This window comes from Macaca mulatta, chromosome 6 (genome assembly GCF_049350105.2).
Source record: "Macaca mulatta isolate MMU2019108-1 chromosome 6, T2T-MMU8v2.0, whole genome shotgun sequence".
NCBI classification, from domain to species: domain Eukaryota; kingdom Metazoa; phylum Chordata; class Mammalia; order Primates; family Cercopithecidae; genus Macaca; species Macaca mulatta.
Genome location: NC_133411.1, coordinates 17,055,834 through 17,081,707, shown reverse-complemented (window position 1 = coordinate 17,081,707; position 25,874 = coordinate 17,055,834). Strand labels below are relative to the sequence as shown.

Sequence of the window (25,874 nt, the reverse complement as noted above, 5' to 3'; positions counted from 1 at the left end):
TGAACCCAGGAGGCAGAGGTTGCAGTGAGCCCAGATTGCACCACTGCACTCCAGCCTGGGAGACAGAGCAAGACTCCCTCTCAGAGAAAAAAAAAAAAAAAGCCCTCACCCCCAGTACCTCAGAATGTGACCTTATTTGGAGACAGGGTCATTGCAGATGTCATTAATTAAGATGAGATCATACTGCAGCAGAGCGGGCCCTCAATTCCACAACTGCTGTCCTTATAAGAGGAGAAGAGTCACAGAGACCCAGACATGCAGGGAGAATGCCATGTGATGAAGGACACAGGGACTGGAGTGATGCAGCTGCAAGCCAAAGAATGCCAAAGACTGTCAGGAACCAAAAGGGGCTGAGAAAGGCAAGAAAGGATTCTTCCCTGCAGATCCTTAAAGGGAACATGGCTGCTGCCACCTTGATTTCTGACTTCTAGAATCCATTGCCGCAAAACAGTAAGTTGCTATTGTCTTAAGCTACCCAGTGTGTGGTATTATACTTTGTTATGGCAGTGCTAGGAAATGAATATAGACTAATATAACAATCTTTACCACCCCAGACAAGCACATGCACAGAGGTTCCTTAAGATATTGTGAAATGCAATCCAAAGAAAAATAAGCCTTTTTCTAAATATCCTAGGATAACTGCCCCTGCCTCAATTAGGGACAAAACCCTTCTACAGTCTACAGCTGGGTGAAAAGAACAAGCAGAACAGAGCTGGCCAAGGATGCAAGAACAATAGAACTCAGCAACCCAGCACTGTCTGTGTTCCCCTGGTCCCAGCTTCCAGATCCTTCTACTTGCTGACCTAGTATACTTCAACAGACTTAAATTTGTAACTTATTAAGAATAATGTGTTAAGCATTTTCCAAGTGTCTGGCAGTGATCTAGTAGCCCTTACATGTATTATATTCGAATCCTTGCAATAACTTGAGAGAAAAGTATTTTATCTCCATTTTCTCCAATGAGAGACTGAGTTTTGCATGCGTCTGTATTAGTCCATTTTCATGCTGCTAATAAAGACACACCTGAGACTGGGAAGAAGAATAGGGTTAATGGACTCACCGTTCCATGTGGCTGGGGAAGCCTCACAATCATGGTGGAAGGCAAGGAGGAGCAAGTCACATCTTTCACGGATGGCAGCAGACAGAGAGAGAGCTTGTGCAGGGAAACTCCCTCTTATATAACCATCAGATCTTGTGAGACTCATTCACTATCACGAGAACAGCATGGGAAAGACCCACCCCCATGATTCAGGGACTACCTGCCAGGTCCCTCCCACAACACCTGGGAATCATGGGAGCTACAAGATGAGATTTGGGTGGGGACACAGAGCCAAACCATATCAGCATCCAATAAATCAAGAAGCCTGATTTTAAGCTCAGGGCTGTCTGTGAGTCTAAAGCCCCAGCTCAGTCTTGAAGATATTTCTGGATACAAAGATCCAGGTGTACTATGCAATTTGGGAACCTAAGAATAAATCACCGTGCCAGAGATGAACAAAAAGTATAAGCTTTCCTCAACAGCTATTCATCAAAATGTTTCTCAGACATGAGAGATCCCCAAAATACAAAATAACACTCCTTACTGAGAAGATCCCACTGAAGGCTCATTTTCTAATTCCACCAGGAAAAAACCAGACGAGGTAGAGAATTCCAACTATGATTTAGATTGCTCTGACTGAATTTCAGGGTTGAGCTCGGTAAAAAAGGAAAGTTCTGGAGGGTCACTGCTATTTTCAATGTAGTCTCTAGTATCACAAGGTCTGAAATATTGCTTGCTACTAACATCGTTTGGCAGCATTTACTCTTGGTAGCCTGGAAATTCCTAGCAATCAACATATTCATTTCTGGAAACCACAAACAGGTTGATATACGGACCGATGGTTTGCAAGGACCAGGTGTACAAACTGCTTACTAAGCTTGTACTAGGATTTTGCTCTGGGGATAAAGTCTGAAGTCAGCATCCCCCGACCCTACCTACCCACCCCCCACTCCAAACATGCAAGAAACTTTGTCCTCTGTTCCATCACTTACTGCATGCACTCAACACTGGAATTACACAATGGGTCAACAACAGCACATCTCAAATCTCAATTTGCATCCAAGTCACTTGGAGAAGTTATATTTACATACCGATTCTGATTAGATAGACCTAGGGTGGAGCCTGGATTTTGTGTCTCTAACAACTTCTAGGGATGGGATGCTGCTGATCCCAGATCCCACACTGAATAGCCTGGGGATAAATGACCAATGCTCACAAACTCCCTGGCCCTTTCACACTTCTGAACCTTCCTCACACATAGGAACAACCCTGTGTTCCAATTCTCCCTGGTGACTCCACTACACCTGAGAGTCTGGATCAGACATCAGCTCCTCCGTGAAGCCCCTACAAGATGCCCCTCGTTCCCAGGCATGGCTCTTTCCTCTGGGTCCACTGTGGTTTTTAAGTATCACCTTAAATTGAATTATGGTTCTCCTTCCTTTGTTTGTCTTTGTCATAGACTGATCACCTGGGGGTGGTGACGTTGGCATCAAATGCATCTTCTTATCTTTGACACTTTGCAAGGGACCTGACCTAGGGTAGGTGTTAAACTAGGTTAGCTGAACAATGAATCAGACTTAACAGGTTGTGTTGTAAGGAGCTTATACTTACCCCAGTTTTCAAAGATAATAGGCTAATCTCCAGTTCTTTCAGTCGCTTGCATAGTGATTGGTCCACGTTTGTTGACTTACACTTGTTTTAGAAATTCTTTTTAAAATATTACATCTTTTTTTCTGGGCTGCAATTTTAAATCATAGATCTTTACTATGAGTCGAGAGAATGATGCCTTAGTAAAAGGCACTTTTAACCGTGTGATTCTGTGCAAATTATTTGCATTCTCTATTCCAGTCCTTCTTTTTCTAAACTGGTTATTGCCTCATTGGTTCTGGGGTTAAATGAATGAATATATGTAATGCACTTAAAACCATGCCTGACACAAAGTAAGCAATATAGAACGGTTAGCTGTTGCTATCCTCATGCCTTTCACATAAAGCCATGTGCTTTGCCATTGAAAGAACTGAAGACAATTGTTTGTGCTGCTCTCATTCCTCTGTCGTGTGTTATATGACACTTTTGTCATTTGCCTTCTGCTTTCTTTGACATGCTTCCCACATTACCTGCCTACATAATTTCAAAAAATATGCTTTTCTACAGTTTTCTGCTTTTTCATTCTTGTTTGTCTCAGATCATTTGTGATTTCCTCCTACTGACACTATCCCAGAGATGTGGTATTCCGGCCCCTGGCGTCTATGCCTGCCATTCCCCTTGTATATGGGCTTTTACATCTGAGCTCACGGGAGAAACTTTCACACTGGCTCCAATTTCTGCCCATTGGAAATTCTCACAATTATTTGACTAGAATTTCATTTTTTATATTTTTTTATTTTAAATTCTTTTCCATCACTACTTTTTCTAACTTCTGAGAGATAAAACCATGAGCAAAAAATGTCTGAATTTCACAAATGTTGTTTACTAGCATATAAGAATGGAGGCTTTGGAGGAGCTGGGCTGCCCATCACTCATCTTTCCTCTCCGCCAAAATACAAGGCTGTGTCATTCATCGACTCGATACTCACAAAACAAAACAAAACAAAAAACATTTCTGCTCCTTTCTCCTTTCGTCCTGATGAAAATGCACTACTTCCAATATCAAATATGTGAATTTCTGATTCAGTACGTATCATATCATTTTATTGTATTTTCCCAATTCTTTCCATTAGATCTGTTACTTCTGAAAAAATAAAAGCATATTTTAATCTTATAGAGTTCAAAGACATCCAAACTAAAAATCACAAAGGATATTCTGCTCTGTGATTTATGAAAGAAAAAGCCAACACAAACAATCAGCAACCACATATTCAAAAGAAAAAGGTTTTAGCCCTTCTTCACATGATAGAGGAATGAACATAAAATGATATGACTGAGGTAAAAGAACAGGCTCACAGTATACATATTAAACTATAAATGATTCCCTGCTTTAATCTACTTTTTCTAAACATTAGCCAAATTGGCTGTTACTGTGACTAGGGGGTCTTGCACGGTTAATGCAATCAGAGAACACTTAATTCTAAAATGCAAACGTGAAGGTTACGATGAGTAAAATACTAGCAAGATGTTACGAAAGAGCAGTCATATAAGAGGTGTTAACAGACTACTAAAAAAAAGCTCCATCCAGGTCTTCAACAGCCATATATTAAATGAGCAAATAAGAATAAATGTGACCAGCAATTCCGTCTGAAAAACTCAGCACATGCAGCTGTAGATGAGGAGAGTCGAGGGCACACAAGGGAGACACAGGGGAAAGATACAGTATGTGGTAATATAAGAGATTGTGTTCTAGAAGTGAACTTCTTGATCTGCAAAGAACCTGTACTTTAAAAACTTCCAATTTATACAAATATTTTATAAAATGCAACAAAAATGGAGGGAAAATTAAAAAAAAAAAACAGATATACAAAGCCAAGCCCACTGCTCATCCGTGTGGATGGTGTAGTAATGTTAATTTGTCATAAAGGATTATAATCACTCTCAAATTCTCTACTAAACTTGCTGTAGACAAATAGTTCAGAGACCCTTACTGACCTCACTTTGATTATTGCTGCTCTATTATAAGCTACCAGGAAAAAAAAATGACTAAAAATGGGTCAGAACCACAGTAGCCCAAAGTATATTTTCTCTCACATGGTCCCAAGGCAGCTCCTAAGGAGGTGGCAGGCACCCTCACTGCCCATTCCCAGGGCCACACAGAAGTCTGAGCAGGTTTGTCCTCACTCAAAGTATCGTGTTGGCTCTTAGAATAAATCCACATCCTTTTTATGTCCTAGAAGGTCCTACATGAACTGTCCCTGCCTACTTCTCCATATTCATCACTATGTTGTAAATACACACGGACATTTCTCGAAAAAGCCCTAAGCTCCCTCCAGCTCTAGGGCTACCCCTATGTTGCTCCCTCTTCATGGACTCCTGCCCCACCCATCCATTCTATAAATTAAAAATAGGTGAAATACATCAGCATTCATCCCATGGAGCAAGGGGGTCAATTCCTCCTCCCTGAAATCAGGGTCGCTCTGGGACTGCTGTGACTAACAGAACATGGCAGAAGTGATGCTGTGTCAATTTCAGAGCCCAGACTTTAAGAAACCAGCAGCTTCCACTTTCGGTCTCTTAGAAGACTCTTTCTGGAGCCCTGAGCAACCACATATAGGGTCCATTTACCTAGAGACCATCCTGCTGGAGTCCCGGAAGTCCCTGCGAGCTCTCTGAGCAATAGTTCCAGCTGAGTTCAGCTATCCAGCCCTCCCAGGAAGGGTGCATCAGTGGCCCTCCAGACCAGCCTGTCCACCAGCTACAAACCAGCAGTGACCTCAGTCATGTCACAAGCAGCAGAAGAATCACAGTCAAGCCCAGCCCAAATTTCTCACTGAAAAAACTTGTGAGCTATTATATAATTCAATGGTTGCTATTTTAAGTAACTGCATGGTAGGCAGAACAATGCCCCCCTCCAAAAAAAAAATTGTCCACATTCTAATATCATGAACCTATGAATATGTTACTTTATGTGGTAAAGGAACTTGCAGACGTGATTCAAGATCATGAGGTGGTAAGAATATCCCGGGTTATCTGGGAGGGCTCAAAGTAATCACAAGACTTTTTATGAAAAGGAGGAGAGTCAGAGAGACTTGTGCTATGCTGCTGACTTTAAAGATGCAGGAGAGGGTCATGAAACTAGATGGAAAAGACAAGGAATGAATTCTCTTCTAGAGCCTCCAGAAGAAACAGATTTCCAAACACATCAATGTTAGTCCTCTAAGACTCGCTTCAGCCTTCTGACCTCCTGAACTGTCAGGCAGATTTGTGACGTATTAAGACACTAAGTTAGCCTGATGTTATAGTAGCATCAGGAAGCTAATGCACAAGGCCAGGCGCAGTGGCTCACGCCTATAATCTCACCACCTTGGGAGGCCGAGGCGGGCAGATCACTTGAGGTCAGGAGTTTGAGACCAGCCTGGCCCTAGGGTAAAACCCCCACTGTACTAAAAATACAAAATTAGCCAGGCATGGTGGTGGGCACCTGTAATCCCAGCTGCTCAGGAGGCTGAGGCAGGAGAATTGCTTGAACCCCAAAGGCGGAGGTTGCAGTGAGCTGAGATTGCACTGCTGCACTCCAGCCTGAGCAACAGAACAAGACTCTGTCTTAAAAAAAAAAAGAAAAGAAAAGAAAAGAAAAGAAAAGAATGTATAAAGTTTTAGGTTGATTCGTTAGGTAATAACAGAAAATGAAGACAGACCTTTTCCTCCCATCCCACCTCCCCACACAGGTGTGTGCACACAAATATTACTTTGCTAATTCCTGTTCATTACTCAGAATTCAGCTTAAATTTTTACTTGTTAGCATGTGTTAAATAATGCATTCTTAGTAGATTCTTGGTAGTATGTAATTTATTTTTGAGATTACATAATATCTGTGTCCTGGCCGGGTGTGGTGGCTCACGCCTGTAATCCTAGCACTTTGGGAGGCTTAGGCAGGTGGATCACCTGAGGTCAGGAGTTTGAGAGCAGCCTGGCCATCTCCATCTCTACTAAAAATATAAAAATTAGCTGGGTGTGGTGGCAGGCACCTGTAATCCCAGGTACTCAGGAGGCTGAGGCAGGAGAACTGCTTGTACCTGGGAGGTGGAGGCTGCATAAGGTGGATCATGCCACTGCACTCCAGCCTGGGCGACAAGAGCAAAACTCTGTCTCAAAATAATAATAATAATAATAACTGTGTCCTTACATGATTAAAAGTTCCAGAAGGTCAGGCCTGAGTCTATTTGCCTGATCAGTGAATCCCTATTACCCAAGCACAATACCTGACATTTAGGAAATATTTGATGAGTGAGAACATGACTAGTTAAATAAATGCAGATGCATCCGAATATAAACCTTGTGTTGGAACTTTAGTTTGTAAATGTGTATAAAACAGAAAAAAAAAGTGTGGGAACTATGTGCATCTAATGGCAAAAAATTTTAAGACTAAAACTTTTTTTTTAGATTGGTGATTTTTTTAGAATGAAAGCAAGTGACTGCTGTACAGGTTGGAATGGAATATCTGAGCATGAGTGATGGGAAATAGAAACACTGATTATCATTCAAACATCTAAACTGACGGTGAAAAAATCAAATAATTGAATTTTGATCAAGTCACATTCAACAAAATTCTAAGAACAACTGACCAAAGAGGTATTTTCAGACCCTGAATACGAGCCAACTTGAATTTTCTATATTAGACAATATTGGAAAACATAAAATAAAAATAACCTATAATCCTAACACTCATAGGATTATAACTACTGATAACATCATGAAATATGTCCTTCTCGTCTTTTTCCTCTTCAAATATAGTCCTGTGCACAATCGGGATCACGTAGGAAATACCGCTTCACAATCTGCATTTCTCAGAAATATTTTCCCACATCATTAAACATTGTTCTTTAACTTTTTTTTTATCATTTCAACTTTTATTTTAGCTTCAGGGAGTACATGTAGAGGTTTGTTACTTGGGTATATGGTGTGATGTTGAGGTTTGAGGTACGATTGATCTTAGTATATTGAGCATAGTACCTCAGAGTTTCTCAACTCTTGCTCCCTTCCCCATCTAATATTCCCCATTGTCTATTGTTCCCATCTTTATGTCCATGAGTACTCAACGTTTAGCTCCCACTTATGATAACACACAGTATTTGGTTTTCTGATCCTGTGTTAATTAGCTTAGGATAATGGCCTTCAGTTGCATCCATATTACTGCAAAGGACATAATTTTGTTATTTTTTATGGCTGCATAATATTCCATGGTGTATATATACCACATTTTCTTCATCCATTCCACTACTGATGGACAACTAGGTTGAGTCTACATCTTTGCTACTATGAATAGTGCTATGATGTACATATGAGTGTCTTTTCAGTAGAACAATTTGTTTAGTTTTGGACATACACTCAGTAATGGGATTGGTGGGTTGAATAGTAGCTCTGTTTTAAATTCTTTGAGAAATCTCCAAACTGCTTTACACAGTGGCTGAACTAGTCCACATTTCCACCAACAGTGTGTGAGAATCTAACATGTTTTTAGTGGCTAAATATAACTTTGACATGTAGATGTTTCAATAAAATATTTTACCAACATCTTTATGCTATAAAAATAAGAAGCATATATCTATAAATAAAATTCAGGTTTTTAAAGTTAATTTTCTAGAGTGAAATTCCTAGGTCCTCTGAATTCACATTTCTTAGCATTTCCTAGTTGTAAGGTATAATAGAGGACGTCTGAGAAACAAAACATACTATATCACCATTTGATGATGAACAACACACAGTAACATATTTGAAAAGCTCTGAAAAGTCTAGTAATAGAAGAGAAACCTATGTTTAGCTTTGTGTAATGGAAAAATAAACACATTTGACAATAGAAAGATCTTTCTGTACCTCCTAGATCATGCACTGCATGCATGTGTAGGCAGCCTTTAACTTTATGGTAACTCTGTTGTTATGCTTTGAAAGGTTTTCTACCTCAAGTTCTTAAAACTACTAATCTATATTCAATTTGAACATTTAAATATTTCATCCGTTAAGAATTTCTTTTGGCATCAGGAACATGTTAGGTCCTCCATTTTAATTGTCCTTTAAAACCAGAAGTTGGTTTCCCACCAAGATATGTTATAAAGGTTTCTCTCCTGTATCCATTTAAAATGCCATCTTTATCCCACCCTACATTCCCCTACACAACTCAGTCTATCTCTGAACTCTCTTTTTCACTGTGCTAAGCCGTACCACACCACACTTTTGTTTTGTTGTTGTTGTCGTTGTTGTTTGTTTGTTTGTTTTTTGAGATGAATTCTTGCTCTTGTTGCCCAGGCTGGAGTGCAATGGCACAATCTCAGCTCACCGCAACCTCCACCTCCCAGGTTCAAGCGATTCTCCTGCCTCAGCCTCCTGTCACCATGCCTAGCTAATTTTTTGTATTTTTAGTAGAGACAGGGTTTCACCATGTTGGCCAGTCTGGTCTCGAACTTCTGACCTCAGGTGATCCACCTACCTCAGCTTCCCAAAGTGCTGGGATTACAGGCATGAGCCACCACGCCCAGCCCACACTTCTTCAATATTTAATAAATGTATAATATATTTTCACGACACTAAGGAAATGTTATTCTCATTTCTCACTTCAAAATTGTTCTGGACATCCTCACACGTACATGTATCATTTTACAAATGAATTCAACATACACATAAAATTCAACATATATAATGTCATACATATATAACTGAATTGAATTCAGTGTCCATATAGGCTAAGTACTGATAGATGTTGGATTTATTATTCCAGGTAAAGAAAGTAAATTTGGTTAAGTTTCAACATGAAAACCCTGTTGGGATTTCAATAGGAATTGTGTTGAATTCATTTAAGGAAGACTTTGCCATGGGAATGAAGTCTACTCACTGAACAAGTTAAAGATACACCGTTTACATGAAGTAGCTGTGATTAGGTTATAAAAGTAAATGAGCTAAATGCATACGGAAAAGGACTAGATATAATTTATTAATTCAATCCTCACAAAAAAACACAGGAAGTAGGTAATTTTATTATTCCTTGTTTACAGAGAAAAAATTACTTGTATCACACATAAATGAGAGTTAAAAAAATCTCTAAATTTTTGTCTCACAGCTTTTGTTTTCTCATCCAGATTAAACGATGAATTCAACCTCCTACTTCATTTTTTGATGCATCCATTAACCAGATTTAGACCTTTGTAAATTTCTGAGATTTGATGAATTCATTTCCCAATTTCATCCCTGTCCAGTTCCAATCCAGCTAAACAAAACATGAGCTTTACATTGTCCCAGTTTCTAAGAAACAGAATATAACTTGCAAAAGATAATCTGAAGCCAAGGTTGGTTCTAGGATAATGCTAAAAATAAAACAAGGAAAGAATAGTATTATTTTCTTCTCTAAGAATGTTTCTTTTAACTTTTTCTCTATAACAAATCAGTGAACCAAAAAAAAAAAAAAAAATCTGAGCACACATATTAAACTAACCAATTCAGCCACATTTTATGCCAGTAAAATGAAAGTTACTTCTCCAATTTCATCAGTTAAAAAACCATAAGCTCTAATTTGCTACTTTGAGATATCAGCAGATGAAGAATTAAAACAATTAAATGTATTGAGGTTAAAAGACACTGAGAAAGGATTTAAAATTAAATTGCTGAGGAAGGAATAATATTTTTCTTCTGCCTTTGAAATTAATGTGGGAGGGCTGAGTAGCCCTAGAATTTTAGATTTCTAAATATATCTCATTTGGTTATCTGGAATGTTAAAAACATTTCTGAGAGGAACTGTTTATAGAGCTACAGACAGTTCGTAGACAATAAATTGTCTTTTGCTTTTAAAATGTTAAATGACAATGTAAAATAGAAATGGTATCTTCTGTTCCACCTTCCTTTCAAAGTATCTGTTCTGCTTAAAGTTGTTTGTTCCCTTAACACAAAAGACAACTAAGAGTAAACAACTGCCAAATATTCCCATGGTGTATCTCAAGTTTCCATAAGCAGTAACATTAAGTTTTTTTTTTATAAAAAGTAACCACATCTCTCATATATTATCTTGATATTGCATAGCTTTTGAGGTCATAGTCTTTATGATTATAGTGGGAAAAGCTAATCAAGAGGGTTATTCCATCTTAAAATCTTGAATAAAAATGCATTCATCCATTCAATAAATATTTATCAAATGTTTATTAAATGACAAATACTCCAGTAGCCGCCAGGAATACAGAGCTGAATAAAACGCAATTCCATCCTCAAAAGATTTCAACCAAGTGCAGGAATGATACCATGGAGGCATCGCAGGAAGCACACACAGACCTCTCATGCAGGGATATGCTGATTGGGCTGTGGCCTAGCACTGGCATTGCTGTGGATCGTGCATGTCTGGGCATATTTGCAGATCTAGTAAGGAAGACCCAGTGTAAGTTATATGTTTGGTTTCTGAGTAGTAGAAAGCCTTGTACCCACAAAGCTTCATAATAAAAGAATAAAAGTGTCATATAAGAATTTATGATACCCAATATTAGAAATTGATAAAATCAATGTATACTGCTTCCTTAAATCAGCACATATTATCCAGCTCTAACTTTACTAAATGTGAGCCCGCAGCAGGAACCCTTTGCTTGACTCCCATACTTATGTCTCATGTATATTTCTGTTTCTTCTGAGTATGGATCTCACTCTGTTTCCCAAGGTGAAGTGCAGTGGTGCAATCATAGCTCACTACAGCCTCAAACTCCTGGGCTCAAGAGATCCTCATGTTTCAGTCTCCTGAGTAGCTGGGACAACAGGTGTGTGCCACCACACTCAGCTAATTTTCTCAATTTTTTTTGTAGAGGTGTTGCCCAGGCTGGTCTTGAACTCCTGGCCTCAAGACCAGCAGTTCCCACCTCAGCCTCCCAAAGTACAGGGATTACATGCATGAGCCAATGTGCCTGGTCCATATTTCCCTACTAAAAGAACCCAGATGCTCTGAGGACATAACTGATTCTGTCTTCAGCAGAAAAATATATCTAGGGTGGGTCTAGAGCATTCTTTTATGGCCAAAAGGAAGGGTGGTTTTACAGCAGGAAATATAATGTTGGAGGTTCAGAGGAGAAGCTTAAAAGTTATCCACAGAAGAAGCTGTAAAAAGCCAAGCAACAAAAAGAATAGTAATTTTTAATAATGGGAATAATGTAAGTTCAAAATTATACTCAAAAGAGAACAGTTAATATGGATTACATAAATTAACATTATAGAAAATATTGCTATGTATGATGGAAGAAAAAGCATAATTCAGCATGCTTAAATGTGTTCATATTGAATATTAAGGATGTGTTAATGGATGGATTCTTCAGAAGTTGGTTTTAGTTGTGTCTGTGAAAGTCAGGTGATGACACAAAAGGCAAACGAACAATCTCAAAATCCAGCCCTAAACTGATTTCCACAGTAAATCCATGCCCACCCAGCATGTTGTGAGTTTCACAGACTTGACTAAAGATTTTCAGGGACACAGGAACATGTCACCTTATGGGCCACTACCCTCAAGATACTGGAAACATCTTTGCTCCACCATCCATCTTCTTTAGGTCCATCTCCTTCTTCACTCTCCTGGATACCTCCTACGCCTTCTTGCTTTGCAGCTCAGAATTTCTCTACTGGGCAGAGAAATCTGGTTTTCTATAGCCCACATCTGAATATTCACATAACCAAACGTGTCTCATTATTTAGAAGAATAAGTGTCCCTCAGTGTAACAGGTGCCCCACCCCATCTTGAAAAACAGTAGCCATTATAAACAACAGAAAGTTTCTTTGTTTTATATATATAAAATATTATATATTATTTTATATATATATTATTTTTTATATATATATATAAAAAATAATTAACTATGTTGCCACCTAATTCCCATAGACTTCATCCCTTACAATTCTTCAACCATCTCTAAATGATTTACAAGCAATTTTTAAACTACTTGTATATTATTCCCTCCATGGTGTGGACTTGCTACCTTTTTTTAAGTATATAGAATGCAAAGATACCCTTTACAACTAAAGTGCTTCTCTCTGCTGATTTGTTAATTAGTCTAACAGCCTAGGGAAGTTGGGGACTTCCTGAGGAAGTTAGTTTATCCACCAGAAGTTATTTCCTAGTCAAAGAGGAAGTAAACAGACACGTTAACTAGATTGTTAAGGTCAAGCTGTGTCCATGTAAAGGGCAAATATTTCCAATATCAGATTATTTGTCCTAAAATGTTGGAACCCAAGTTCCTCTATAATCTCTCTTCCCCGTAGAAGAGTTCAGAAGATGGTGCTTCAGTGTGAAACCTCCCCAGTACACTACAGAAAGGTCGTCAGTACAGAATGGCCCATTTGTCACTGACATCACCAAAAATATGGGCTCCATTGAAACCCTAGTACAAAGAATGTTGTGGCCACGCAATCTGTAACCGCATGTTTTAGTTAAAGACTGTACTTTAACGCACTTCGTGAGCCTATTCATTGTTGCCGTGGAGGTGGTTGTTTTGAAGCTTCCATTTTCCCTACATGGACCCAGTGAGATTTCTCCCGGCTCTTCACACCCTAACACATCATACTATCTTCCTCTCCATGCTTCCACTGACTACTCACACAGCAAAAAGCCAGGTCCCAGGCTTCCATGAGGGTGTCCCGATTCTTCCAACCCACACCCACTCCCTTCTGCTTTAGACCACCTGTTGGGACATAATTTTATCCCGCCCTGAATGGCTATTTAACTGCTACACAAGTGTTTACTTGCCCCAGTAATTGCTACAGTTCTGGAAGTAGTAGATCTTGCCATAAAATCAAATTCCCTCAGGAGCCAAACAGCTAACAGAAACATTTAGATGAAAGTTTGTTTAAGACAATTGGGAATGGCGGGGATTCGGGCATAGTAGGGTGCATGCTCCACCAAAATCACGATTAAACCCAGAATCATTTTTGAAAATTATTTAAAGAGAAGAAACCACATCTAAGGGAAAGAATCATCCTCTGTGCTACCAGTTGGTGACCCCTGACTGACATATTGTGTGCTCTCCATAAGAGACTACATACATGTATTTGAATATATTCTTTAATAAGTTCCCACTGAATTAAGATACTGAAATTACTGATAAAAAAATCTTAGGAATGATGCAAGCTTTCGTTACAAATATACTTAGATGTACTTAGAGGAACCATAAGGTCTATGGCTGAAATATACTGATTACTTTTTTGGTGCTTTTTTGGAAATGGCAAATTAGTAGAATTATTTTGGACATGGAATTAAAATAGTAAATACCTAAACCTGTCTCTCTCTAAAATCTGCATAAAGGCACTAAGAGCTCTGGACATCTCAATTAAATATTACTTTACAATTTCCTTAAGTGCATGGCATACACACACACACACACACACACACACACACACACACACACAACTAATTTTCTTCTAAGACTATCATATGATATTCTGGCCATTCTGGATGATGCATTTTGGAAGATAATTCCCTCAAGAAATTAAACTTATTACTTGCGTCTGAAATAGTATTTAGCATTTTATTGTACATTTGTAGGCTTACATACCAATTTTCTGGACACTGAGATGATGAGCTTTCCACTGCTTAAAAGACTCTTGGATGCAAATTTGACTTCTTTATTAAATTGGACACACCGAGACATTAACATGCTCAAATCACCAGATGTAAGTGGTGCAGTTTTTCGAAAGTTACCTAACTTATAATTGGGCAGTAGCTTAAACAATAAAAGAAACTTGGTCATGAAGCAGTGAACTGCTCATTGAATCACCAAAACACATTAAGCTTCAAAGGCTAAAAGTCTTGCAAAGCTTTCCTAAATGATCCTGAGAATTCCAAAGATAGTTAAGTTTAAAAGGTAATTTTTAAAGACGAAAACAAATCTTTATAAAAATCAGTCATCACCTTCCTCTTACACAAACTAAAAGCTCGTAATACCACATTTCTGACTTCAGAATATCTTCCTCTCCTTAAGGACCCCCACGCAATAGTTGTCATTTGAGAACTATTTTTAAGAGATTTCTTCAGCATCATTTTCTTTCTCTCATTCTTTGCTTTTTATTCCCATTCCTGTGTTACATGTTTTTACTCTTTTTTTTTTTTTTGGTGTCATAGATTGAATTTCATTCTATTATAATAGACAGCTTCAAGGTGTATTTACAGTCTCCTAAGGTACCTGCTGAAATTAATATCTTCCACTTTCACATATTTCCAATTAAAGAAAAATTCCATGGCTCAGTTGGGTTTTTGTTTTGGTTTGTTTTTGTTTGTTTGTCTGGTTGGCTGGTTGGTTTTTTTGAGACAAGAGTCTCACTCCATCACCCAGGTGTGAGGTGCTGGTGTGCAGTGGTGCGATGTTGGCTCCCTGCAATCTCTGCCTCCTGGGTTCAAGGGATTCTGGGGCCTCAGCCACCTGAATAGCTGAAATTACAGACGCACACCACCACACTCAGCTAATTTTTTGTATTTGTAGTCAAGACAGGGTTTCACCGTGTTGGCCAAGCTGGTCTCAAACTCCTGACCTCAAGTGATCTGCCCACCTTGGCTTCCAAAATTGCTGGGATTACAGGTGTGAGTCACTGTGTCCAGTCCATGGCTCAGGTTTTTCAAAGGGAAAATCAGTAAAATAACTATTCGGTAATTTTTTATTACATATACTTTAGATCCTATATAAATACATATTAATTTTTTTTTTTTTTTTTTTTTTTTTTTTTTTTTGGAGACGGAGTCTCGCTCTGTTGCCCAGGCTGGAGTGCAGTGGCCGGATCTCAGCTCACTGCAAGCTCCGCCTCCCGGGTCTACGCCATTCTCCTGCCTCAGCCTCCCGAGTAGCTGGGACTACAGGCGCCCACCACCTCGCCCGGCTAGTTTTTTGTATTTTTTAGTAGAGACGGGGTTTCACTGTGTTAGCCAGGATGGTCTCGATCTCCTGACCTCGTGATCCGCCCGTCTCGGCCTCCCAAAGTGCTGGGATTACAGGCTTGAGCCACCGCGCCCGGCCAATACATATTAATTTTACTAAGTCTGACTGCCATGTGTTACGAGTACAGTTCTGGTAACCTGCAGACTAAACTTCAACAGTTCAAGTATGAAGGCAGCTTAGAATACTGTTTGCCTTCCGTAACTGTCTTAGTCCATTTTGTTTTGCTATAACAGAATGTCTAAGGCTGGGTAATTTATAAAGAAAAGAGACTTATTGGGCTCATAATTCTGGTCACCGAAAAGGCCAAAATTGAATGGCAGCTGTTATCTGGTGAGGACCTCTGGATATTTCAACTCATGGGAGAAAGCAGGAGGGGAGGGGGCATATGCAAAGAGATCACGTGGCAAGAGAGGACGCAAGAGAGAGAGATCAAGAAGCCAGACTCTTTTTAATGCTTTTCTCGTTTAGGAAAAAAAAAAAAATACATGTAGCTCGCTGCCAGCACTCATTTAATTTTACATAAACACGTTCTTTGAGGCTGACGCAAATCTGACTGATTTTCAATGTGAAAATAAAATATAAAAACTGTTCTTGGAGTTATTTCTACACAAAACTAACATCAGAAACATCTGAATCATCAGAATCATCTATTTCAGAAAAACTGAATTCATCAGATGAATCTTTGGCCAACAACTGCTCGAAAACGATGTTAACTTGACGTGTAGGAATGCTACATTTTCTAGGATTTAACACTTTCGGCAATCAAGAATTACTATATTTTGTAAATGTAAATACCATTACTAAAAACAGAATCCTGTAAATAGAATGTTATCTTTTGTTTCCAAAGTCAATACACTAGAGTGATGCGAAAATAATAATAAAAGCAAAAGCTATTTTGTGGCAAAGTTATCTTGGGGTAAATGCTACGGCAACAAATGTAGGCAAGTATTCTCAGGACAAATGGGAAAACAGTTAAAATATCTGTTCTCATGGGAACTAATCCATTTTCAAGAGAACTCACTCCTGAGAGAGGGCGTGAAGGTAATCATGAGGGATCTGCCCCAGGACCCAAACACAGCCCATTAGGCCCCGCCTCTCAACACTGCCATATTGGAGGCCAAATTTCAACATGAGTTTTGGTGGGGACAAACCACATCCAAACCATAGCAATAACTAAGGATTTAAAGTCAATTTCTAGACACTATATGGATCACAAAGGTATTTGCACATATAATATTGACAAGCTAAACACAATTATGAGTTGAAATTGGAAAACACATTTCTCCTAAGTACATTCAAACTATACTTTGATAGGAACTTAGAAAAAGGATTAGCATGAAATTCACAGTAGTTTTGCTAACAATGACAGAATAAGCATTAAGTACACATCTTACATCTATGAGGCTCATAGTCTTGAGCCCTGATATAACCTTTGCCACTTAAGCCCAACTGGTCCTTTCTGAGTTTCCCGGTTTTATCTGCAAAATGAAAACATTTATGCCTTCTTCTGAAGAGAAGTGTAATGTTGAAACAATACTGAATGCAATAATGCTCACGAAAGCCTGCAATAATAATTGTCCCAAAAACGTTTGTTGAATTTGTTGTAGAGTTTAAAAAGGCTTTTTGGGAAACAGAATTCAACTACAGTTAAAAGAAGCATCATTTTTACTTTCCTAGATGATTCATGTAAATTTTGTTGGAAGAGTATATTCAAGAAGAAGTAGAAAGAAGACAATATAAAGATAAGAAGACAACAGAATGAAAGCAAAGCCAGATGTCTGGGCATTTTCAAAATAATCCTACTTAGAATTGATCGAATTTGGGCACTGAAAGCATGAGAACTCATGACTTCAAATTGGTGATTCTAGATTCCATGGAACAAATATCACCATAAATTCTTTAGAAATCAAATAATTTCACAAGCCTCCAACGATACATTTAAAGTGACTTTCTTGCAAGGACTTAGACAATATATCACAAAGCAGTATTAACTGAATCTACTGAAAGGCTATTATAAAATCATGAGTTGACTTAAACATAAATGTTTCCAACCCTAGGTAACCAGCTAATCTACTCAAGAAAGTTAAGAACCTTTTACCTATGGAGCAGATCCTTTCCTCCTACTGGGAATAATGATCTTGGGCCAAAGGATTTGGGCTTAACAACCTCTCTCAAACTATTCTGAATAGCCTGCATCAGCTCTGCAACCAGCTCAGAACAGACAGCTGGAACTCAGGCAGGCAAAAGATAATTAAATAGCGAAGGTTATGTTTTTTCTAATTTGATCAAAACAATGCTGCATCAAACTCCTGCCTGACCAGTTATTAGGTGTGTAATCATAAGCAAACCCTTGCTGGGCACGCTGGCTCACGCCTGTAATCCCAGCACTTTGGGAGGCCAAGGCAGGGGCATCACTTGAGGTCATGAGTTCGAGATCAGCCTAGCCAACATGGCAAAACCCCATCTCTACTAAAAATATAAAAATTAGCAGGGAACAGTGGCACATGCCTGTAGTCCCAACTACTAGGGAGGTTGAAGCAGGAGAATCACTTGAACCCAACAGGCAGAGATTGCAGTGAGCCGAGATCATGCCACTGCACCCCAGCCTGGATGACAGAGTGAGACTCCATCTCAAAAAATAAAAAGAAAACAAACAAATCCCTTCATTTCTCTGTGCTACAGGTATTTGTAAAAATGAGTGTATTGGATCTGAAAATTGACAAGGCCCTTTGTAACTTTGAAAATCCTTTGGCTGCATGGTTGTCTGGTTTGATAATCAATATGCAGAATCAAGCTATCATATGAATAACCCGTGCTGTCAACGGGTTCAATATTTGAATTTGTGTCCTGTTTAAAGAGCAGCTGGCCGAAGCCGACTCTTCATCAGCCAATCAAATTTGACCTTTAAACTGACAGTTTTGCCTTCCCCCAGCTCCAGAAAAGACTGAGCCGCCCGCCTGTAGAGCCATAGGCTCATGCCTTTCAGTTCTATGAAAGAAACTGAGGCTCAGCTTGCTATTTTCAGGAAGCTTCTTCCTAATTAACCTAATCCAACTGGTTCTACCCAACGAGCTCTGCTGTGTGCTCTATTCCAACCATGGGCTGGATGTGACTTTCATAACTGAAGGTCAGAGGCCCCTCTTTCCAGTATAGGAGAGAATACCCCATGAATGAGAAAGACTGAACAATACGAAAGAGAAAGAATAGTAACACAACTGGAAAGAATTAAGCTGTGTCTTACAATGTTGGAATGTAGATTATGTTGGGAAAAATGGAAAATTTCCAGCCTTCTATACTTGAACCCAACCCCCCCCCCGCCCCCACAGTGTCAGGAAATTAGAAAGTTAAACTGTCACAAGAAATACAATAGGCTGTAAAGAACGTCTACACCACTTATCAGGGAGAAAGCCCTGCTCGCTGCCAATTCTTTACAAGGGCTGTGGTTTTAGAGTCTCAAAATTAAGATGCCCTGAACTTTGGCATGAGACTTTGGGATGGAACACTCCCAGTGGATCAAAAATGCCATTCTCTCATGAATTAAAACCAAAATGTGCCCACTGTGCCTAGGGGAACAGCCTTACGACCCAGAGTGGATTAGTTAGAACACTGGATAGACAGGAAGATCATAAGTCGTTAGCAAAGAAACAGACTTACTGGAGTGGATAAATTCGATGTCTTTACCATTAGGGTTGGGTGCTAGAACACATAAAATCGGAGCTGAAGTGAGAGACTATGCAGGAAAAGCCAAGAAAAAAAACACAAAACCAATGTTTGGGAAACCCATGACTCTACAATCTCACATTTCTTCCAGAACTTTCCGGGAAATAATTTACTATGATGAGTCAGTTCTAACCAGGCACCACGTGCCGGGCTGGGAACACTAGTCCAGGAACTCACTATGAGTTTCAGGCCAGCTCCGCCCCAGATCTGGAACATCTGAGAAGTTTTGGGGCCAGCGTGCAACCCTGCTCTGTGCACCAGCCAGACCTCCCCTCGGAATGGGTCTGCTAGCCCCATCTCTCCCCAAAGCTGCAAGAAGTATTTTCAAAGAATAGTTTCCGGGCCGGGCGTGGTAGTTCACGCCTGTAATAACTGCACTTTGGGAGGCCAAGGCGGGCGGATCACCTAAGGTCAGGCGTTCGAGAGCAGCCTGGCTAACATGGTGAAACTCCATTTCTACTAAAAATACAAAAAATTAGCTGGGCGTGATGGCGTACGTCTGTAATCCCAGCTACTTGAGAGGCTGAGGAAGGAGAATCACTTGAACCCGGGAGGAGGAGGTTGCAGTGAGCCAAGATCACGCCATTGCATTCCAGCTTGGGCAACAAGAGTGAAACTCTATCTCAAAAAAAATAAATAAATAATAAATAAAAAAGAATAGTTTGTGATGACTCAGATATAAGTCTAAAGATCATGCAGAAGTGGTAGCTGCCCCAACACTCTTTTTTAAGAGTGTTTTTTAATTCAATGCTTTTTACTAAATTTACTGAGGTGTGCTGCTATCATCACTATCCAATTTCAGAACATGGTCATCTCCCCAGTAAGATTCTTCCTGTCCATTTACAGTTAATTCCCATTCCCACCTGAAGCTGAGGTTATGTGAGGGCCTTCTGTTTCCTCTATCCCCATGTCCTCACTTTATTTACCAGCACAACTGCATGGAGTAGTTGGTTACCTATGTGTTTCCTACTAAGTGACAACACCTGTGTGGTTAGCTACCATGTAGATGTCAGATACAAATGCACATACACATACACCACCAACCAGGGAAGCAATGTGAACCCTCCCTATCCATCCCATCAGGGAAAAGGCCAACACTTCTGCAAAATGCTTCCAACCTGGCTATTGCAGGTATAGCCATGGTTTTCAAAGACTGCAGGAAAACTGAATATTATCCTTTACAATACATGTCATTTTTAAAAATCAATATCATTCAGACCTTTAAACTAAGAATCTTGCCTGTGCTCCCTGAAGGTGATATTGGTGAATCCAGAGGTGAAAAATCATGAGAACATCAAGGAATTGAAGAAAATAACCATCATCAACTGGCTCCTGGAAAGCCAATTACATCCAATATTTTCTTAACATCAAAGGTTAAACATAGTTCTGGAAAACAGCGGGAAGAGAAACCAAGAAGCAGTTTTAGCTTGGCTCCTCTGCAGTCCTGTTACAGGTAGTTAGGTAGGCATGAGCAGGGCAGGAGAAGGCTTCCCACCCCACCCCAACTAGAAATGTCAGTGATGGTTTGGCATCATCTTTTTAAAAAGTGTAATTCCACAACCAGAGAGAGACAAGCTCCTGATGGCCCACACCGGTTAATATTAAACGTTGTTAACTGAATGCAGACTCCAGGGAGAAACCGCTTCCTGGGCATGCATATTAAGAGACAAAAATGGCAAAGTATGATCTTCTGGGTATACTCCACCGGAAAAAGGAAGAAATCCTCAGATGGGCATGGGCATGCATACAACTCCCTAAACACACTGCACATGCTCAGTTCCCAAGGGTAAGGAGGGCTCTGCACATGCGGGAAGACCACCTGAAGGGAAAAACCATGGGAAAGAGGTGAGCTTATAACAGTCCCAGGATCCCCATTAAACAGGGCACATGACCTTCTCTCTTTAACCTTCAGGTGCCCTCTTGGGTCTCTTCCAAGCACACCTTCTTTCTTTTCTAAGGCTTTTATAAATAAACTTCCATTCTTGCTCTGAAACATGCCTCAGTTTCTTTTTCTGTTTTATGTGCCTCAGTCAAATTCTTTCTTCTGGGGAGGCAAAGACCGAAGCTGCTATAGACCCGTCGGGATAGGCCGCCGGTAATCTGGGGTAACTCAGATCTCTTCCAGTGCTAAGAGTCTGAGGGAGAAGTCGGTGTTTGCCTTCTGCTTCTTCCTCAGTGGTTTCCTAGGCGTTTCCCAGTGAGAAGAAACTTATGCACCATAGTTGAGATCCACCCTCTGGAGGTCAGAGAAGCTGCCCTAATCACTCATCGTGAATGGTCTCCTCCTGGGACTCTGTCTCCTGTGCGTGGAGAAAATTAGCACTGGCGACTCTGGATCCATATTGAAAAAGCAGCCTGATGAGAGGAAACTAATCATACCTGCAAATATCCCTGAAATACATTTTAACGTAATATGTGCCCACATCTATTCTATTTTTTAAATATTTTAATGTTAAATTGATTTAAAAAAAACTACAGCAAAAAGGATTCAGACACACAAATAGCAGAACTTAATACTTTCTTTTTAAATTTTTCAGTTATGCAAGGGAATAGGCAGCATCTTTCATGGGGACAAGGCTCTTCTACTTAAAAGCTAGAAGGAAATTCCTCACTAATTTAGCCCAGTTGCTTAAAACTCTGTTCCATATGAACATAACATTTTCCTATTTTTCTCTACTGATTCTACCCTCAGAATAACACAAAATACACTGTAACAAAATGTATACAACATTGGCTGGGCCTGCACCTCCTCATAAGGGAAAGGCACAAGAAAATGAAAATTTAAAGTCCCTACAGAGTTTTTTTTCCCCCTTTGGAAGCATAAAAAGCAGACACTGTTAAATGCATGAGGTCCCACAATACCCTCCCGCAACCCCTGCAACACAGCTCATGTAGTTTTGTATTTTCTGTATTTGTAAAGGAGAAAAAATAAGAGATCTTTAAAAACACAGATTATTTAACCTGCTTTTAACTTTCTATTTGGATAACCATTCAAATTAGACAAATTATGGGGACAAGCGTGACTGTAAAATAATGGTAGAAAACATTGATAATCTTGCAAAACAGATTTCTGACTAGAGAGGATTGCACTATATTAAACTGAAATGATTTCCACTATGGCTCCTAAGAATGAAAGCTTCAAAAGTAAATGTCAGGTCGGGTGTGGTGGCTCATGCCTGTAATTCCGGCACTTTGGGAGGCTGAGGTGGGTGGATCACCTGAAGTCAGGAGTTTGAGACCAGCCAATGGAGTTTGGCCAACATGGTAAAACTCCATCTCTACTGAAAGTACAAAAATTAGCTGGGTATGGTGGCAGGTGCCTGTAGGCAGGAGAATCGCTTGAACCTGGGAGGCAGGGGTTGCAGTGAGCCAAGATCGTGTCACGGCACTCCACTCTAGACTGGGCGAAAGAGCAAGATTCCGTCTCAATAAATAAATAAAGAAATGTCTAGAATCAGTTAACGAGATTTGTACATTACCTTAACTGAATTTCATTAATGATCTAATGTCCATACCTGAATTAACAGTCAGGAAATTAAAACTGGATTGCTACCTGGTGCTTCCGTACACTGAAGAGAACACTCCAATCTGAAGCCTTATGATGTTGGGGAAACGCATCAAACAGTGCTAAGGTTTTAAGCACGGAGAATATAATCCAGTTATAAAAGCTATTAACCCAGAGAAGTTAATTCTTTGCTACTTGAAGCACACTAAGACAAAACATATCAAAGAGAAGACATACACCAGCAAATGTAAACCACATACAATTACAATACATAAATCATAACGCAGATAGAAATCACGGATCTCAGATGGCCAATGTCAGCCCATGGGTACATGCCCAATATTACGACCAACAGAAATTAAATCTCTGAAACAAAAAACTACAAGTGTGCATCCACAACATCCCACACACTTTAGGAAAACAGGCACTACACAGTGTCATGAAAATTAGCTGACAGCTCAAGGTCTCTCATTATCAATGGCATGGATGTTTAAACTGGACTTTCATCTGACAATTAGTTTAGCAAGAACTCATTTTCAGACAGAAAGTCATTTAATCATGTTTAACATTAAATCAAAAGAGCCGATTCTATAATTGGGTCAATTTTCCACTAAATAATTACCATAGAAACAATTAATTCCACACTCAAACAAGTAAGTAGTAACTCCAAAGCTTCCATATTGAAAAGCAGTGAAATTCTAACATGTATTACCACATACAAATTGTTCATCAAGAATATCACTGCGACCAATCTTTGTCCTGACAGGGAGGACCTCTTACATATTCTTTAAATAATAATAATCAAGAAACCTCCTTTTTTCCTACTCCCAAATTTTGGAGATTAACTCAAGTTCTACAAATAACATGACTATGATAACCCACTGTCAAAATCTTGAATTCCAGGTGTGCCTATTTTGCAAGTTCCTCTAGGAATATTCAACTGCAGCACAAGGATTTTAAAATAATACCATTTTTTATACCGAAAGACAAGGTATATGATACTGTAAAGCTTTCCCCTAATTCAGCCTATTCCATTTTCACAAAACAACAACATTTGCCTTATAATTGAGGCACCTGAATCCCATCAAATTGATTTTCATGAACAGTAACTGCAGTGCAGCAACAGCAACAAAAAAACTTAGGAGACTCTGAACATTCTAATTTTTAAGGATCTCATACGCTCCCACTCAGGAGAATAGAACTAATGCTCCCACACTTTATTTCTCTTCCAAAAATAGCCGGCCCTGTGAAGAAAAAAAGAGATAATGAAGACCAGCTGCCTACCTTCGCTGGTAGCCACATTCTTCTGGGCTTTGGTGGGTGTGTGATCTGTACTTGAACTCACGTCAGATGAGATGCTCGAGCTGCCTTTGCCTGGAAGAAACAGGAATGAGCAGCTTTTGAGATTTGTCATTTCAGACCTGGACCATGCCTTCTACACGGTCCCACACCAAGCCATATCACTAATTTCCAAGAAAGCAGCTATAATACAAAGAATGGAGTTTATTACGTTTTTTTGCCTTATGCATTAAATATCTTTTGGGAAATATGATCCATGTTATAGTAGAAGTAAAGTCCTCTTATAATATAGCTTGACTATAAACTCAGACAAGATTATAAAACATAGTCAAATATGATAACATAATCTCTTTTTGGCATAGATGTGAATAAGAAAGTACATGTGGGGAACACATCTCCTGCATTAATTTTTTATTTGCAACTATAAATTATGCATTTTTCAATAAAGGAAATAAGCAAAGAATAAGGCATAATCAGAGGAGCAAGAGCCTGCTAACTCCAAATAGCTGCATCACATCAAAAAACGAATCCCCTGCTTCAATAGGTCCTTCTTCAAAAACAAAACACAACAAAAAACATTTCATTTTTCTAACACAGTGGTTCTCAACTGGAGATGATTTTTCTGTTCAAGGGGACATTTAGCAGTATCTGATATCATTTTCGGTTGTCACAAATGAGCCAGAAGGTGCTACTGGCATCTAGTGGGTACAGGCCAAGCATGTTGCTAAACATCTTAGAATGTACAAGGCGGTCCCCACAAGAAAGAATTATCCAGCCCAAATTTCAATAGTACCAAGAGTGAGAAGCCCTGGTCTAAATAATCTTAGTTCAAGGCTGAGTTTCTACCCTTCTACCTTTAATATAGTCATATACATTAATATTACTAAACATTCTTCAAATTCAAATGTCACATGAAAGTCTGTAACTATGAACCACACTGTACTGCCCAGTGATGGAGAAGCCTCCTGACTGTGGTGGGAAGACTCCTAAGACGCCCTCACGGTATCCAGGTCCGCATCATCTCCTCCACCTTGAGAGTGGGCTGAACCTGTGACTGGCCTCTAACCAATAGGCTGTGGTGAAGGTAAGGCATTCTGCAGATGTAAAGTCCCTAACAAGTTAACTGAATTAATGACAAGGGAGATTATTCTGGGTGGGCCTGACCTAATTAGGTGAATACTTTAAAAGACGGCCTGGAGGAGAGAGACCCTTCCTGCTGTCTTCGAAGCAGCAAGCCCCCCAGTCAGTTCTACAGCTACAAGAAAATGAGTTCTGGCAACAACCAAGTGAGCACTGAAGAGGACTGTGAGCATCAGAGGACAGCCCAGCCCTGGCCAATGGCTTCACTGCAGCACTGTGAGACCCAAACAAAAGATCCAGCTAATGTAGGCTCAGAACTCTGATTCCAGGAAACTGTGGAATAATAAATGCTCCTATGTTAAGCTGCTAAGTTTGTGGTAATGTTTTTATTCAGCAATAGAAAGCTATTGCTGGACGGGCACGGTGGCTCGCGCCTGTAATCCCAGCACTTTGGGAGGCCGAGGTGCGTGGATCACTTGAGGTCAAAAGTTCAAAACTAGCCTGGCCAACGTCGTGAAACCCCATCTCTACTAAAAATAGAAAAATTAGCCCGGCGTGGGGGCACGTGCCTGTAATCCTAGCTACTCGGGAGTCTGCAGCAGGAGAATCGCTTGAACCCGGGAGGCGGAGATTGCAGTGAGCCAAGATTGTGTCATTGCACTCCAGCCTGGGCAACGGAGTGAGAGCCCGTCTCAAAACCAAACCAAAC

At 39.7% G+C, this 25,874-nt stretch overlaps 1 protein-coding gene across 1 annotated transcript in view; it reads right to left on the bottom strand.

Moving 5' to 3' along the window:
• FBXL7 (F-box and leucine rich repeat protein 7) overlaps positions 1 to 25,874 on the bottom strand; it is a 433,174-nt gene that overhangs the window by 297,058 nt on the left and 110,242 nt on the right. Inside the window, 1 exon segment of the mRNA NM_001266740.1 lies at positions 24,071 to 24,160. Within this exon segment, the coding sequence (NP_001253669.1) occupies positions 24,071 to 24,160 (90 nt within the window).